Source organism: Phacochoerus africanus, chromosome 1, assembly GCF_016906955.1.
Source record: "Phacochoerus africanus isolate WHEZ1 chromosome 1, ROS_Pafr_v1, whole genome shotgun sequence".
Taxonomy (NCBI): Eukaryota; Metazoa; Chordata; class Mammalia; order Artiodactyla; family Suidae; genus Phacochoerus; species Phacochoerus africanus.
In genome coordinates, this window is record NC_062544.1 from 109,959,662 (window position 1) to 109,978,217 (window position 18,556).

Sequence of the window (18,556 nt, forward strand, 5' to 3'; positions counted from 1 at the left end):
GCTCGGATCCCAAGTTACTGTGGCTGTGGTGTAGGCTAGCTGTTATAGCTCTCATTTCTACCTCTAGCCTGGGAACTTCCATATGCCGAGGATGTGGCCCTAAAATGAAAAAAAAAAATTCAATCAAATTAGGAAGATCACAAATGTTTGTCCTTTGAAATAAACAAATTATGGAGGCTGTGAAATTCCATGCTAGGGGATTAAGTAGGTTTTCAGATCACTTGTGAGCACAGGGAAAGTAGCAACACTTCAGAAGCTTAATTGGATAAGTTTTTTTCTTAAAGGACTTGATGATGGCTTCAAAAAAATTTGAGGAAACTCTTGTAATCAAAAATGTTTTCCCATTGGAGTTCTCCTATGGTACAGCTGTTTGGGTTCCAGAATTGTCACTGCATTGGCTTGGATCGCTGTGGCACAGGTTTGATCCCTGGCCAGGGAATTTCCATAAGCTGCAAGCACAGCCGAAAAAAAAAAATGTTACCCCAGCATTTAGCATGTCAGTGAAGAAAATCTTTCAAGTAAAATTTTCACCTTTTAAATATTGTTCCACTGCGGGAGTTCCCGTCGTGGCGCAGTGGTCAACGAAACCGACTAGGAACCATGAGGTTGCGGGTTCGATCCCTGGCCTTGCTCAGTGGGTTAAGGATCCGGCGTGGCCGTGAGCTGTGGCGTAGGCTGCAGATGTGGCTCGGATCCCGAGTTGCTGTGGCTCTGGCTTAGGCTGGTGGCTACGGCTCCGATTAGACCGTTAGCCTGGGAATCTCCATATGCCACGGAAGCGGCCCTAGAAAAGGCAAAAAGACAAAAAAAAAAAATTGTTCCACTGTGGATTAAATCCATAGTGGATTTTTTTTTTTTTTTTTTTTTGCTATTTCTTTGGGCCGCTCCCGCAGCATATGGAGGTTCCCAGGCTAGGGGTCCAATCGGAGCTGTAGCCACCGGCCCACACCAGAGCCACAGCAACGCGGGATCCGAGCCGCGTCTGCAACCTACACCACAGCTCACGGCAACGCCGGATCCTTAACCCACCGAGCAAGGGCAGGGACCGAACCCGCAACCTCATGGTTCCTAGTCGGATTCGTTAACCACTGCGCCACGACGGGAACTCCCCATAGTGGATTTAAATCCACAGAGGAAAAGGGTATGACAGCTGAAATACTTTACCAGCTTTTTTAACCTTACTCTTTCTGTTTGTATATGACATGTTTCGGCAGAACACTAAAAGCAAAATGGGTATTTTTACCTGTATATATGGTCCAGTGGTATCAGCACTGTTCTTGCTATCATTTTGAATAGCTGATGCTTTGAAGAGTGCCTTCCAAGTCTGCCTCCCTCTTTCCCTGATGCAAAAACCTCCACTGCATGTTCTGGTTCTGCTGCTCCACTAGGCAGTCACACTGGGGGGAGAAAGCTTATTAAAACACCTCTGCAGATTCAACATCTGCTATTCCACCTTGCTTCATGGCCCTCAGATTTTGCAATGGAGGTTTCAACTTGGCCCTGAAAAACTCACGTAGCTAAGTTACAAACATGCTTATTAGTAGTCTAGCAGGGTCTGATGATAACTGACTGTTTTCAGACAGGGACCATATGAAGCATTTAACCTAAGAACAAGCCATTTCAAGAAGCTTGAAATGGCTTGAAGGCCCCTTTCAACTGAGAAGCCCTTCTCCATTTAATACCTTTACTGGTCATTGGTGTCCAGTTCTTGCTCCCGCTGGAGGGGAACTAAGAAAACTGTGAAATGTCATCACCAAGCTCCCTGTGTAGATTAGTGGCTCCAAAGGGCAACACGCCTCTCTAAGTCATCCTGTAAAGTGACCCCAAAGTGTGACTTGTCACACTTTCCAGGCTCGTTCACCCTCTGAAGGGCAGAGGGCAGCTGTGCCTGATGCACAGCAGGATAAGCCAGAGCATGATCTGAATAATAACTTTGGTTCTAGCCAAGTCATGGTCCTTTCAGGGCCTGCCAGAGCAGAAGCTCCCCTGCCCTGGGGTGGGTGGGGGAAACAGGCAAGAGGGGCTATTTTTCACCAGGAGGGAGGTCACCGTATCCCTGGAATGAAATCTCTGTGATTCTGCTACTAATTTGGTGCCTGTAACCTTGAAAGGTTGAGGCATTTCTGAAATATCTCAACTCCACATATAAAGGGTTGAGGCCCTGAGATTTCAGGAAAAGGCCGTGGCCTTTGCAACCCCTAGAGCTGCAATACTCACCCTCTTTACCGTCCTCTCAAGACAGCAGCAGATTCATTTCAAAGGTAAAGGATGTTGAACTCGGGTGTGCCTGGGATGGAAGTTCATCTTGCACCTCTTGGGGGAAGTGATAGGTATACTCCTTGTTACTGTCTTTTTCAGCCACTGGGGTTCACCTTTCCTTCTGAATTCTCACTTGTATCTGCTTGAGAATGATCTAAAAATCTTAATAAGGGTTTTCTCTACTTTGTAAATTTAAGTGATACATTCAAAACAAGTTGAACTCTGTGAGAAAGCCAAAAATCAGTGCCAGTGTTCATGTACCAAGGCTCTGATAAGATGAATTCCTGTAAAGAAAAACAGAGCGTATTGAAGGAGAGAGGCTAAAACCCCTGGAGGAACAAATACCCTCAGGAAGTTTCAAACAGAGACGCTCAGCCGTAATGGGCTCCTCAGAAGACTGATGCTTAAGAGGATGTACTAAATTCTGGTCTTGGTAATTTTGAAGCAGAGCTTCTTAAATTTTCCTATGCATGTAAATGATCTAGGGGATCGTTAAATGTAGATTTTGGTTTTGATTTTGATAAATTTTGCATTCATAACAACTCCCAGGTGCTGCTGGTTCACGTGACAATTGAGGAGTGGACTTCAGTGGTGTTTCAGGGATGGAAAATAGCCTTTAGACTTCTCAGTGATTGAATCTTATCAAATCAGCAAAAAGTCAAAATACATTTTACTAAAACTATTTCTGGTCTATTTTTAAATTTTAATTTTTATATTAACATAGAGCAAAATGACTCTTCTGTGGTGTGCTCAGTTCTATGAATCGATCACACATTCAGCTCTGTGTAACCAACATCACAATCAGGACACAGAACAATTTCATCACACACACATACACACAACAAATTTCCTCATGTTATGGCTTTGCAGTTATATTCTCCCCCTACCTCCAACCCCAGGCAATTATTAAAGCTTTGTCTTTTCGAGAATGTCATATAAATGGAATCTTAGAGGATATATAGTCTATTGAGATTGGCTTCTTCCGCTCAGCATAAATGCCTTTGAGATTCATCTAAGTTGTTGAAAGTATCAATAGTATGTTCCTTCTTATTGCGGCACAGTGTTCTATTCTATGGATGTTCAACAATTATTCACACATTGAAAGACTGTTGGTTGTCTCTTCTTTTGGGCAATTACAAATAGAACTGTGTACAGCTTTTTGCTAGAACACAAGTTTGCATTTCTCTAGGCTAAATATAGGAATGGGATTGCTGGGTCATATGGTGGGAAGATGTTTAGCTCTATAAGTTATCATGTATGAGGGTTCCAACTGCCCCACACCTCTCCTCTCTAGCAGCTGTTAGTGTGTGTGTGTGTGTGTGTGTGTGTGTGTGTGTATAGTATATATATGTGTGTGTGTGAACAATTTCATCACACACACACACATATATATATATATGCCATTCTTATAAAGATGTAGTGATACCTTTGTACTTTTCATTTAATTTGTATTTCCCTAGTGGCTAATGATGTTCAACAACTTTTCATGCATTTATGTGATATCTATGCATCCTCTATGGTGAAGTGTCTGCTAAAGTGTTTTGCCTGTTTTTTAACTGGGTCCTCGCTTCCTCTCATTGTTTTCAGAGTTTTTCATAAATTCTGGACACAAGTCCTTTATTGTATATGTGATCTGCGAATGTTTTTTCTCAGTTTGTATCTTGTTCTTTCATTCCCTTTTGCAGAGCAAAACTTTTTAATGTTGATGAAGCCTGATTTATTAATTCCTTTTATGGATTGTGCTTTTGGTGTCATGTTTCTACTTCTGGGTTTCCTGTTGCCTTGAGTCTAAACTGGAGATACTAAAATACAAACAGAAAACTTAGCACAATTCAATCGTAATTGACTTCTGTTCTTTTTCTAGCGCCAAGCCACAAAAAAAACTTCTCCTATGTTTTCTCTTAAAATCTTTATGGTTTCACATTTTACATTAGATCTATAATCCTTTTGAGTTAATTTTTGTATAAGCTGTGGAGTTTAGGCTCTTCTCTTTTTTTTTGCATATTGGTAGCCTGTTGTTCCAACGCTGCCTGTTGAGACATCTGTGATGTGTCTTTCCTTTTGCCAACACCACATGTCTTCACTATTGCAGCTTTGTGGCAAGTTTTAAATTAGATAGTGTAATTCCTTCAACTTCATTCTTCATTTTCAAGAGTATTTTAGTAACTCTACTTCTTTTGCCTTTCCATATAAATATTACAATCAGTTTGTCTTTATATATAAAAAAATCCAATTTGGATTTTTATTAGAGTTGCAATAAATCTATAGATTAATTTTGGGAGAACTGCTGTGTCTGCTATATTGTCTTCCAATCCATTAACACGATATGTCTCTCCACTTATTGAAATTTTCTTTTATTTCATTCATCACCATTTTATAGTTTTTAGCAACCATATTTTGTATATGTTTGATCTATACCTAAGTATTTAATTTGGGGGAGTTACTGTTAATGGTATAGTGCACTTGTTTGTCTTTTTCGTTTTTTTTGTTTGTTTGTTTGTTTGTTTTTGCTTCTTAGGGCTGCATCCATGGCACTCAGAAGTTCCCAGGCTAGGGGTTGAATCGGAGCTGTAGCTGCTGGCCTACTCCACAGCCAGAGCAATGCAGGATGCGAACTGCTTCTGTGACCTACATCACAGCTCATGACAACACTGGATCCTTAACTCACTTAGCAAGGTCAGGGATGGAATCCGCATCCTCATGGATACTAGTTGGGTTCATTACCACTGAGCCATGACCAGAATTCCTGGTATTGTGATTTTAATTGCAATTTCCAATTGTCCATTGGTAGCATATACTAATTTCTGTACATTAAACTCATATCCTACATTTTTGCTATACTCACTACTTTTGGAAATTTTTTTGATTTGCTTCATGTACACTTAAGTCTGTATTCAGTCGTCATTGGATGGAGATCTATCTATAAATTATACTTAGATCTAGTTGGCTAACGATGTTTCTCATCATCATTAGAAGAACTCTGTGGTGATTTCCTCTCTACCAAGTTCTGCTCTTTGGGATCAGATCCACAAATGCTCAGCCGAAAGGCCAGCCTAGGAACTCATGAGCAATTTTTAAGGAGTCTCTTTCCTAAGATCCACCCACCTCCATGGTATCCTTGGTTATTTCCAATCCTCTGAACTCTCCTTTTTCAGTCCTTTGGCCAGAAACTTGAGGCTTTGGTTACCTGCTCTGCCGTGCACTTCTGGTGGCTGCAATCACATCTGGGGACACAGGATGAGAGGACAGAGAGAGAAAAGCAGCAAGGGTCCCCTCCACTTGGTACAATCTCAGCTCCTCCATCAGACCAAGTTTTGCTACCCTCAGGTTTTGTGTCTCTGCAGGCTCTGTTGTCAGTCAGTTCCATTATTGCTGCCAAACCTCCCTCACTTTGGAATTTCCTGGAGACCTGAAAGAATAGAAAAAAGGAAAACAAGTGAATTCCCTCAGGCCCTGAGTATTAGGAGTCTCCTTCCTCCCCAGAATCAAAGGGCTTCTTGGAGTTCTCTTTGTCCACGTTTCTACTTCTGGGTTTCCTGTTGCCTTGAGTCTAAAATGGGGATACTAAAATACAAACAGAAAACTTAGCACAATTCAATCGTAATTAGACTTCTGTTCTTCTTCTCCAATCTATCTGCTACTGCTTACTTCTCAAAGTCCACAAATAGCTGCATTGAGCGTTCTATCCAGGCTTTAGAGATGCATTCCTTGGAGAGACAGGGTAGAGTATGTATCTTCCCTTTTATCTGGAACTGGAAATCTATTTCAAGCCATGATCCTCATGATATTTGAAATGTGAAAAATAACCACAAAATAGTTGCTCTTATGAGGTGATGAATATGCAAGAAGTATATTGACAGCACACATGGTGGGCTGGGATGTGAGTGAGTCACACTAGCCGGGAGTCACAGGAATAATGGTATAAGCCAAAATTCTTTAAAAAAAAAAACAAAAACAACTCTCACATCCCTCAGTTTGGGTTTACTGAGTAACTAGAGACTTGGGAAATTAACTGGTTGGTACAGCAATCAGCACTCACCATGGACAAATGTGCCTTTATTTCAGCTGACTCATTAACATCAGTCATCCTCTTATGCAGTATACATGCCTCACAGATGGTAAAAGTTTCAATATATCTTGAGCGAACTCTGTGAAGGTGCCACATGCTACTGTTCTCTTTAAGCACTAATTAATTTTGGGAAGTAAAGTTCACAGTTGGAATAGGAGTGCAGTCTGGTGGATGGCATTCTTGGCTGAGCAGATACAGAGGAATAGAACTGTTTATTTATCAAGGACAATCCCAAGTTTCCAAAGGGCTTTCCAACTATTGATATCTCCCTCGTCACATTTCTGCCAGGTAGTGCACCTGTCCTCATTTTGGAAGCCAGAAAACCAAAACACAAATGCTTCTAGAAAGGTCTATTATCAATGAAGGAATGGGCTACACCTTAACAATGAGATGCTGAGTCTCCCAGGAGGTTAAAGCCTGGGAAGTTGGATATATCTCTTGTCCAAGGATAGAAGACATTTTTTTCTCTATGTTTATTGAGGAATTACTTATGTAAACTAAAATTCACCTGTTTTAAGTATATAGTTTGGAAAGTTTTGGCAATTGTATACAGTTGTGCAGCCACCATGAGAAACAAGATAGAGAATATTTCCACAACCCTGTAAATTCCCCCAGGCCCCTTTGCAGTCAGTCCTCTCTCCCACCTGACCCCAGGCCACCCCATCTGCTTCTGCCACGCTGCTTCTGTGGGGCTCTCACCACAAGCCTATGCATGGTCCACTTTATGCACCCTGGGTGCTCCTACCCCTCATCCTCCACATTGCTGCCCCAAGAAAACACCCTAAGGTCCTTAGACCAGGCCAGGTGACTCCAGGGTGCCCCTCGCTGGCCCCACAGACCTTCCCCTCAATGCCTGAAGCACTGCCAAAGGGATCACAGCCACTTCCAGGCCAGCTCTTCGGGATAAAGATAACTTGGAAGCTGCGGGGGTGGGGGGTGGGGAATTTATTCAATTCAACAAAAAACTTTTTGGAGTTCCCGTGGTGGCTCAGTGGTTAACGAATCCGACTAGGAACCATGAGGTTGAGGGTTCGATCCCTGGCCTTGCTCAGTGGGTTAAGGATCCGGCGTTGCCGTGAGCTGTGGTGTAGGTTGCAGACGCAGCTCGGATCCTGCGTTGCTGTGGCTCTGGTGTAGGCTGGTGGCTACGGCTCTCATTAGACCCCTAGCCTGGGAACCTCCATGTGCCACAGGAGTGGCCCTAGAAAAGGCAAAAAGACAAAAAAAAAAAATTTTTTTTTGAGCACCAGTACATGCTTTAATATATTTAAATAAAACATAGGATAATCGCTGTTTCCTAAAAACTCTGCTCTGTGGGCTTACTGAAAAGTCAGTTGGATCTCACTAGTCTGTCAGGAAAGTATGAGATCACTGAGCACTTCCAGGAGGTAAGAAAGTCACTTTATTCTTCCTTAGGGGACAGCTGGGGGCAGTGGATGGGGTCTGGGCCCTGAATATGACAGCTGCCCCACTTACCCGCTGCATGCCCTCGATAAAGTCATAAAGTCAAATTGCTACTCAACTTTCTTACAGGCAAAATGGGAAATAGTGCTTACACTACACAATGGCTCTGCTTGTGACATCCCTATGCCCAGCCCTTACCACCTCAGCCTCCCAGAGGCCAGCTCTGAACTCAGACGTGACCATCACACAAGAGGACAGGATCAGAGACTGTCTTTGGCTGCATGTTAAAATTACAGGGGAAGCTTTAAAAAATCCTGATGCCCAGGCTACATCCCAGGCTGATGAAATCAGACTCCCTGGGGAGGGAGCCCTGGCATCAGTTTTTTGTAAATCTCCCCAAGTGATTTCAAGGTCAGTCAAGGTCAAAAGACATGGATCCAGAAAGAATAGAGAAGAGAAGTAGAATTATCTCCTGCCTCTATAAAGAAAGTTGGGGCAGTTGTGATGATTACTTATTGTTAATTATAGTACTATACCCTATACAAATTTGAGGTTTTAGAACTACAAAAGTTATATTTATTCAGAACTTTATAAACTGCAAAACACTTTCATATTCGTGATCAAATTTAATCTTCAGAGAAATTTTAAAGATGAGGAAACTGAGGCCTGGAGAATCTATCATCAAATAGAAGGTGCATCAAGTGAATGGATGAACAGGTCTGGAGTGAACACCTGGCTTCGAACCCCTCTCTACTCCCACCATGCCCACTGCTCGCTCAGTCTTTCTGAGAGAGCTGTGATCCAGACCCTCATGCTGATTCCTGACTTCAGTATTTCCCCTTGGACGTCAGCACCCAGGCAACTCAAACTGTCCAGCACTGCTCAAGGTCCCTCTCTGCAGCCCTCCTCCCAGGTGGCCCACATTTGCACACGCACAGCCAGGGCACCTCCACTGACATCCTTCACCTTCACGTTCCACATGTAGCTTACCACCTCCAGAATCCCTGTGAATCCATCCACTCTTCATTACCCTTGCTTCTATCACCTGGTCATAGACTCTCCCTGGACATTTGCAGTAGCCTTAGCCTTTCCCCACACCCACTTTCACCCTCCAGCCTGTGATTTTGACCTGTCTGCTGGACCCACTGAGGTCTGGGAGTTCGGAATGGGTCTCTTCATGTAAAAAAGTGAGTATTCTTGAGAGTCTGACATGTATGACTCCATACACAAGCATCCACACATACACAGGGACAAACACGCACACACGCACACACGCACACATGCGCACACCTCCAAGTTGGTTGCTTGGATGTGTCAGACATTGGGACCATTATCTGCGACAAACCTTTTTAGTAAAGTAAAGGGCTTGAAAACATTCAGAATACACAGCCTGCCTTATGCCACTTATGGTTGTGGGACCACGCACAAGTTCTGTCACTTCTCAAATGTCTCATCTATAAAATGAGGAAGGGGATGTGGTGATAGCTAAAGAGACCTGGGCATAAAGTGCCTGGCACACACCACCTGCTGATAAAAAGCTGAGAAGCCATTCTTCTGTGAGGAGGAAGGAAGGATAGAGGGCACTTGCCAGGGTGCCTATGACATGCCATGCTCCAGCAGGGAGCTTCTGCAGTCACACCTCTGTAACCCATCAACAAACCACTGTATCCTTCTCGTGAGGTTCTGTGCCTGACTCGGGTCCCCTCAGGTAAACGGCAGGGTCTGGATTCAAACAGTCTGTACCTTCCAAAGTCCTTCTATGAGGGTTCAGCTGATATCTTCTTTTTCAGGGGATGAACAATCAGTACGTCCGCCGAGAGGTCTTCTGCCGGAACACCTGTCACGAGCTCAAACGCTTTTGGGAAAGGGAAATTGGCAAGCAGACTTACTACCGAGAGTCAGAAGAACATCGCCTGGGTAGAAGTGCACTGAGAAAGTACGTGGCTCGCTTAAAATTTTTAAACGTTTTAAAATTAATTAATTTTAAAATAGATTAATTTTTAGAGCAGTTTTAGGTTCACAGCAAAACTGAGCAGAAAGTAGAAAATCTCCATACACCCTCTTCCCACCACACATAGCCTCTCCCACCAGCAACATGCCCCCCCCATCAGAGCTATGATCCATAAACCAACATGGGCATATCATAATCACCTTTGCTTGCCTGTTTTTAAAAGCCAAATTTATTTCAGAAAAATGCCAGATAGGCATCCTAGAGGACAAAATTATTTTAATTTTCTATGCATGGAGTCCTGTCACCATCCATGGTTATAGGCAGTAACTTTTAAAATTCTTTGAAGTTAACAAATGTATACTCTAGTTCTTATCTCTATAAACAGAAAACTCTCTCCTCTCTGTCACCATTTCTAGTGCGTGAGGGTTACACTAAATTTAGGGAGCAGGTCAGCAGATGTATCCAAGAAGAGCAAGCAAAGGAGACAGTGACCAATTCTCAGTACTTGTTTGGGTAAAGACACAGGATGTCCTGCATGGTTCTGGGAGGAGGGCCAACGGGCTTTCAGCACTCTGTTGTGCATCCCTGTTCTAGCCGAGTGAGTCAGTGGAGAGCAGTAACTCACATGAGCAAACCAGGGTTGCAGTCTCTGTGGAAATAGTGGCACAGCACCACCCTCTTACATACTGCCTCCTAGTGGCTGCAGGGAGTCACCCACAGGCCACAAGAAAAGGCTCAGTTCTCCATCCCCTCGCAGGGAACAGCCCAGATGCTGTCTGTTCACTAACACAGCTAGTGTGTGGCCAGAGGGTGGTGGCACAGGTGCGTGCTGGCCCAAAAGCAGAGCCCATGACTCCAAACTTAGTCCATGGTTGCTGGGATGAGAATATGAATTAACTCACAAGAGTTAAACCCACTGTTTGCCTTCCAACACCCCATCCTGAGCCCTAGAGGAAAACCCAGGCTATTCCATGTGTAGACACCTGCTCAGCCATATTCCTGGCCACAGGCAAGTAAAAGCAAGCTGTCCTCCGCACTGAAGTATTGAGTAGGGCATCTTGTCCAGGGATTCTCAGAGAACTGAGTCATGTGGCCAGTCATTTCTGCAGTCCCTTCCATCTTCCTCCTCCCAGGCCAGGCCACTCAGCATACTGCACACCAGAGGCCACACTGAGTCCTGGGACAAGTGTGTGTTCCATGGGGGAGTCCATAGAAGGCCCGAAGTGGAGTAAAACTGGCCTGAGGATGATGCAAAACCCTTGCTCCAAGCAAGGAGTAAGCCAAGGGGTGAACCAAATGGGCTCTGAAGAAAACTGTGCTTTGTTAAAACATTAAAATATATGTGTGCAGTCTCTGTCTACACACATAACAAATGACTGCAAAAAAGATGCTTGTCGGGTGGCAAGACTCCAACTTCCTATTTATCCTTCTCCTATTTCTTCTGATTTGGTCCCGGGTCGCCTGGCTCCAGAGGATCTCTGCTCCTCACCACTACTCCACATTGTCCCTTCATAATTGGAGAAGACAGTCCTGGTTCATTAGGCTGTCCTGAGGCTCACATAAGAAAAGGCACACAGCATGGGGCAGGGCCCAAGGCTGGCCCCCAAATGTCAGTTCCCCTCCCTCTGACTTACTCACACTTAATCCAGGTTTGAATATAGCAGCATCGAGATGTCAAAGGAAGAGCAAGTCTCTCTGTGCCTCCGTTTCCTCCTTGTTATTTTCATCGTAGAGAAACAGACACTAAGAGAAGTAAGAGGGATGTTAGGGAGTTACTGTCTTCAATTAGTGGGGAACAGTTGATAGTGTTGATAGTGTTGTTCAATTATATTCTTATTGACTTCTTGTTTACTTGTTTTATGTTGAAATATGGGTATCAAAATCTTGAATTATAAGGGAGTTCCCACTATAGCACAGCAGAAACGAATCCGAATGGTACCTATGAGGATGTGGGTTCGATCCCTGGCCTCGCTCAGTGGGCCAGGGATCTGGTGTTGCCGTGAGCTGTGGTGTAAGTTGCAGATGCAGCTTGGATCTGGTGTTGCTGTGGCTGTGGTGTAGGCCGGCAGCCGTAGCTCCAATTCAACCCCTAACGTGGGAACTTCCATATGCCGCTGATGAGGTCCTAAAAAGCCAAAAAAAAAAAAAAAACTTCAGTTATAATTATAAATTTCTCTATTTCTCTTTCCAGTTCTATAATATTTTGTTTCATGTATTTTGAAGCTCTGTATTAGGTACATAAATGTTTAGGATTATTATATCTTCTAGATGAATTAACCCCTTTATTACAAAATAACCCTCTTTCTCTTTGGTAATATTATTTGTTATGAACTCTACCTTGTCTAATGTTAGCGTAACCACTTCAGTTTTGATTAGAGTTAAGATGGGATATTTTCCTATTTATTTTTTACTTTTAACCTATTTGTGTCTTCGTATTTAAAGTCAGTTTCTTATAAGCAACATATATTTGGATATGTTTAAATCCAATCTGTCAACCTTTGCATTTCAATTGGATTATTTATATCATTAACATTAATTGATACAATTGGGTTTAAATCTAGTATCTTGCTATTTGTCTCCTATTTCTCTCATCTGTTCTTTATTCCCTTTCTTTTTACACCTTCTTTTGGATTAATTACATATTTTTTATTTCACTTTATCTCCTCTGTTGACTTTTTTTTTTTTTTTGGTCACACGCATGGCATGTGGAAGTTCCCAGGTCAGGGATTGAACCTGTGCCATAGCAGCAACCCAAGCCACTGCAGTGACAACATTGGATTCTTAACCAGCTGCGCCACAAAGGAACCTCCTCTGTTGGCTTTTAAACTATGTCTTTGTGTGTTATTTTAGTGGTTGCTTTGGGATGTGTGTGTATATATATATATATACCTTGTAAATTTATCACATCATTTCCTGCAGAGGGTCAGAATCTTACAATCATATAGTCCTATTCTCTCCTCCCAGCCTTTGTGATATTGCATAAAACACAATTTGACTTCCACATATATTATAAAGCCCACATTACATCATTAACAGTTTTGCTTTGAATCACTTATTATCTTTTTTATTTTTTGGCCATGCCTGTGATATGCGGAATTTCCCAGGCAAGGGATCAAACCCTTACTGCAGCTGCAACCTGTGCCACAGCTTCGGCAACACTGGATCCTTAACCTGCTTCACCACAAGGGAACTTCCTGGTTTTTCTTTAAAGGGAGACTTAAATAGTAAGAAAAAAAGTAGTATTAATATGCACATACATAGCTGCCTTTCCAGGTGTTCTTTATCCCACTGTAAAGATTTCCAGGTGGTGTCATTTTCCATTTGCTTGAAGAACTTCTTTTAACATGTCATGTAGTAACAGTCTGCTAGTGATGCGTTCTTTCAGATTTTGCACATCTGAAAACAACTTTACTTCACCTCCGTTTCTGAAAGATACCTTTGCTGGGTAACCAATTCCAGATTGATAGGGCTTTTTTCCTCCTATATTTTAAAGATATTGCACTTTTAAAGGAAAGTTCAGAGAATTTAGAATACTAGATGAACATGAGAGTTCAAATATGTATATATTTAAATGTGCAAGTCCTCTGTATATATTTGAAAAATCTGAACACACATACACACACACACACACATACTCCTCTTCAGAATAAAAGGGAAGGAAGCTTCCCTGAACCAAAAGCCATGGAGATGAATGCTCCATTTGTGTGTGTTTTGTTTCTATTTTTAGGCTCAGAGAAGAATGGAAGCAGAAACTGGAAACAAAGCTGAGACTACGGAACAATCCAGATGAGACAGAAAAGCGGGCAAATGTTGGCCAAGAGCTTCACTGACACAAAAGAATACAAACTACTGAGGTCACTCTGCCAGGAGAAACCAGTGCAAATCCCTTACTCCCTTTGCTACTCCCAAACAGATCCCATACCATTGTTTCCCCCACCTGGGAGGGGATTTACCTGTGAATCCTTCCCCATCACTAGGTGGGAATTATTAGCCAAGTCAGCATGGAGGCCAGGATATTATCCCCAATGTCTCTAAAGATGAGGTTACTTAACACCAAAGCTCCATACACCATAGTTTATTTCCATATAATTATCTTCTATTTTTGAAATCCCAATATTTGAAAATTCTAAGCACATGAGGGGGGACAATCTTCATGGTCATACTTGAAACACTGCACAGTAGTATTGCTCCGCATTTCTAGGAAACAGCATTATGTAATCCTTTCTCTTGTTTTCTTCTCATGAGAAGAAAAATGCACCTATATGCAGAAATAAAAATATTGTAAATAGTCATTAAAATAAGGTTTACAAATTAATTGATCTAATATTTTTTCTTCACATGAACTTAAGTGGCTTATTCAAAAACATTTTGAAATAGAACCATTCAATAAGATCAGGATAATTTTAATAAAACTTGGTTGCCATGCCATTGTGGTATGCAAGTTCTTCATTTTACGGCTTTATTTTATCTATTTTTTTGGCCATGCCCAAGGCATGTAGAAGTTTCTGGGCCAGGGACTGAATCTGTACCACAGCTGAGACCCAGCAGTGACAATGCCAGATCTTTAACCCACTGAGCTACCAGGAAACTCCTTTATTGCTTTGTTTTAAATCTCCACATGTTGGCACTAGCTAGCTCTCTGCTAGATCAGCTAAAGTATATCTGGCAACCCTAACAAAGTACCTGTCACAGATTCTGGACTTTAAAATACCACTGTCACTGCCTAGCTATCTCTCAGGTCCTGCTTCTAAAAGTGCAAACTGTAACTAGGCCCAGGGCAACAGTTTCCTTCCAACCAGACCAAAGGAGCAGAGAGATTTATGTACATGATGGTTGTAGGTAGCACCTGCAAAGCCTTATACACTCAGGGGGCAATGTTACCAGCAAACACAGAGCACCGCCCAGGCAGTTCTGAACTGTGGCAAGTATGATTTTCCAGTCCTCTGAATGCTCTGGTGTGCCACATAGTGCTTCCACCCACGGCCAAAGGAGCCCAGATGGGAGAGCTTCCTCAGGGCCCACAATTATATGATCCAGGAAACAGACCCCAGAGGCCTCCTTTCTGCTATGGTCTCTCATTCAATCTGGGATTCAATTCAATTAATAAACTATGAATCCAAATCAGATTCATTTGAGTGTATTTTGATAAAAGAGGAATTTTTGTTGGGTATAGGAGGGATTTAGGAATTAATTAGAGGAAGAAGAAAAGACAAGGCTCACAGGCTAAGAGACTCTCAGAAGCAAAGGCATCATGAAATGCAAAATACTGCTGCTGGAATCTAAATGCAGTTGAGTGAGGCAGAAAATACAGGTGATGATTTGTGGTGCATTTACTCATTCACCACATGCCAGGCACTGTGCTATACAACCAAATAGAGCAGAGAAAACCAGAAGTGATGGCTCTGGAGGCTACAATATCAGGAAGATGGTGGAAAAGCCAAGGCAATAAGAGTGAGGGACTCAATAGCACTGGGAGCCACAGCAGGCAAAAGTGCCCACCTGAGATGGGAACCCACTCTGGCCTAGGAAGGGCTTCTTAAGAACACTCTAGTTACAGCTATAAAGACCTAGCAAGATGCACAACCGCCAGCATCTTTGTTCCTGTCTCGGCCACTGCTTATTTCTTGTTGTAGAACTAATGGGCAGAACTTCAAATACGTCCCACTCTCTGAGTCTGACACTCAGACTGTTGAGGGGGCAGCACAATGTGTCCTTGAGCCATTTTACCTTCTTTGGTGGACTACGGTGGGATGGGAGCGGTTTGGGTTGGTGGAGTAACAGAGACTGAATTCAGTGGGGAGTAAGATACTGGTTTTCCTGCCCACCACTCAGAGCTGTGCCCTTGCCCTTGGGCAGGGCTCTGGATCAAACACAAATAAACATGAACCCCCAGGACTATTCTTTTTTTTTTTTTTTGTCTTTTCTAGGGCCGTACCCGAGGCTTATGGAGGTTCCCAGGCTAGGGGTCTAATTGGAGCTATAGCCACTGGCCTACGCCCCAGCCACAGCAGTGGGGGATCTGAGCCATGTCTTCAACCTACACCACAGCTCACAGCAACTCCAGATCCTTAACCCACTGAGCAAGGCCCGGGATTGAATCCGTGACATCATCATTCCTAGTCAGATTCATTCACTACTGAGCCACAACAGGAACTCCCCCTAGAACTATTCTTAAAAAAAAAGAAAAAAAGAAAAAAACAGAACAGACTAGTTAAGCCCAAGTAAGCATGATCCAGTGAAGGTGAGATTCGGGGCTTAGGTTCTGTGTACTTTGAGGGAATACATTTAGCTAAGCTGAAAGGGGAGTGAGGAGAAAGTGTAGCAAGAACTAAATCTGCAGAAATCTGCATAAGGACCTTGCTGCCTGAGAATCTGGGCTTTTCCCAAGAGCACAGGAAGCCACTGAAGGGTGTTGGCCAGGGGAGTGCCATAATGGCCATGGTTCAGGAGGATTACTTTGCACAGAAAGGTGGGAGGACAGAGGTAGGGAGGCCAGTAGGAGCTTCAGCAGATGTCTCCCAAGAGGCAAGAAGGCCTACACTGCACTGAGGCCAACAGGTCCTCAGTGCACTGGCAGCAGGGACTGTGGGAGAGATGGGAAGAGAGAAGCATGAGTGCCTTTTCTCATGGTTACTAGAGGCTTGAAGTCCAAGACCCAATCGGCAGCACATTTGGTTTCTGGAGAGATCTCCTTCCTGTCTAGTAGATGGCTGCTTCTCACTGTGTCCTCACAGGGCATGAGGAGAAAGAAGGAGAGAAATGGAGAAAGTGAGGGAAAGACCAAGCTCTCTGGTGTCTTTCTTTTAAGGACACTAATCCCAAAATGAGGACCCTACCTGCATGATCTTATCTAAACCTAATTACCTTCCAAAGACCTCATTTCCAAAAACGATCAGGTTAAGGGTTGAGGCTTCAACACATAAATTGAGGAGGGGACACAATTCAGTCCATAGCAGAATGAGATGCTTTAAATCTGTATATAAAGTCCTGGACACATCCCACTTACAAAACTGACCCAGATCAACACAGAAAACTTTGGGAGTGGAACCATGGTGTAGAATACTGCCCAGGTTTCAAATTGGCTGGTGGGAAATCCACATGCTGCAGTCCACAAAAGGCTTTGAGGAGTAATTGACATTTCAGACACAGCCCACAAAACTGGGCCAGGATGTGTATCCTTAACATAAACAGATGGGCTTCCTGATAAAACAGATACATTAAAAAGGAAAGAGAGTCTCTTAACATTGTACTCAAAATGTCCAGGATACAGTTCAAAATTACTCACACCAAGAGCCAAGATAACCTCAAGGATAATCACAAGACACCAGTACTGAGATGGCATAGGTGTTGAAATTATGGTTTCAACATAAAGGTTTTTTAAAGCAGTTATATAAGTGCTTCAATAAGCAATTTCAAGCACTCTTTAAACAAATGGGAAAAGTAAAAAATATCAGCAAAGAAATAAAAGATAGGAAGAAGAGCCAAATGGACTTTTAGAAATGAAAGCTACAATAACCAAAGTAAACAAACAACAAAAATAACACTGGATGAGCTCAATAGCAGGATGGAAAATACAGAGAAAAAGATCAGTAAAGTTGTAGATAGTTAATAAAATTATCTAATTTGAACAAGAAAGAGAAAATAGTTTTCTTTAAAAAAAAAAAAAAGGAACAGAGTGACAGGACCTGTGGAACAATAATAAAATGTCTAAAATGTGTATCATTGGAGCCCCAAATGGAGAGAATGCATACTTTCACCACTTCTACTAAACAGAGTACTAGAGATCTAGCCAGAGCAATTAGGTAAGACAAAGGAAATAACTTTGTTCACAGATGGCACGATCTTATATACAGGTAAATCTAAAGACTACACACACATAGGAGTTCCTGTTGTGGCTCAGTGATTAACGAATCCAACTAGGAACCACGAGGGTTCGATCCCTTGCCTCGCTCAGTGGGTTAAGGATCCTGCATTGCCGTGAGCTGTGGTGTAGGTCGCAGGCGCGGCTCAGATCCCGCATTGCTGTGGCTCTGGCTGTAGGCCAGCAGCAACAGCTCTGACTAGACCCCTAGTCTGGGAACCTCCATATGCTGCTGTGGTCCTGGAAAAAGACAAAGAGACAAAAAGGCAAAAAAAAAAAAAAAAAGAAAGAAAGATTACACACACATACAAAAGAAACTGTTAGAACTAATAATAAATGAATTCAGACAGGTTGCAGTACACAAAACAAACATGCAAAAATCAGTTGCATTTCTAATAAACCAACTATGAACAATTTGAAAAGGATTATGAAAACAATTCTACTTGTAATAGCATCAAAAATAATGAAATACTTAGGAATTAACTTAACCTAAGAGGCAAAAAGACTTGTACATTGAAAACTACAAAACATTGCTGAAAGAAATTAAGAAACAAATAAATGGAAAGACATTCCATGTTTATGGATTAAAACATTTAATATTAAGATGTCGATACTACCCAAAGCAACCTACAGATTCGATGCAATCCTATTAAAGTCCTAATGATATTTTTTTTACAGAAACAGAAAAACCTGTCCTAAAATTCATATGGAATCTCAAGGGACTCCAAATAACCAAAATAATCTTGAAAAAGAAGAACAAAGTTGGAGGTCTCACACTTGCTCATTTCAAAATTTTCTACAAAGCTAAAATTATCAAAACAGTGTGGTACTGGCATAAAGACAGAGCAATAGGCCAATGGAGTAGAATAGAGAGCCAAGAAATAAACTCTTGCATATGTGGTCAGATGATTTTCAACAAGGGTGGCAAGAACATTCAATGGAGAAAGGACAGTCTTTTCCACAAACAAAACTGGATGTCCACATGGAAAAGAATGAACTATTTGGACACCTA

The 18,556-nt window shown here is 42.4% G+C and overlaps 1 protein-coding gene and 2 long non-coding RNA genes across 3 annotated transcripts in view; 1 reads left to right on the forward strand and 2 right to left on the reverse strand.

Moving 5' to 3' along the window:
* On the reverse strand, positions 1-9,675 carry LOC125123090 (uncharacterized). The gene is made up of 5 exons (XR_007133976.1): positions 9,476-9,675; positions 5,365-5,668; positions 2,218-2,543; positions 1,244-1,397; positions 1-449 (listed from the first exon to the last, which is right to left on the reverse strand). It is a non-coding gene; the product is annotated as an uncharacterized LOC125123090 (long non-coding RNA).
* Positions 9,267-13,709, forward strand: FAM240A (family with sequence similarity 240 member A). Its single transcript, XM_047772274.1, has 3 exons — positions 9,267-9,440; positions 9,523-9,668; positions 13,411-13,709. Exons 2-3 carry the CDS (start codon positions 9,526-9,528, stop codon positions 13,511-13,513), a joined length of 246 nt encoding a protein of 81 aa, XP_047628230.1. The 5' UTR covers positions 9,267-9,440; positions 9,523-9,525; the 3' UTR covers positions 13,514-13,709.
* Positions 9,895-18,556, reverse strand: part of LOC125123085 (uncharacterized) — a 25,674-nt gene continuing 17,012 nt past the window's right edge. The window contains exons 3-5 of the long non-coding RNA XR_007133974.1: positions 13,637-13,941; positions 12,941-13,163; positions 9,895-11,426 (exon numbers count right to left, since the gene is read on the reverse strand). This is a non-coding gene — a long non-coding RNA (uncharacterized LOC125123085). The remainder of the gene's footprint in view (positions 11,427-12,940; positions 13,164-13,636; positions 13,942-18,556) is intronic.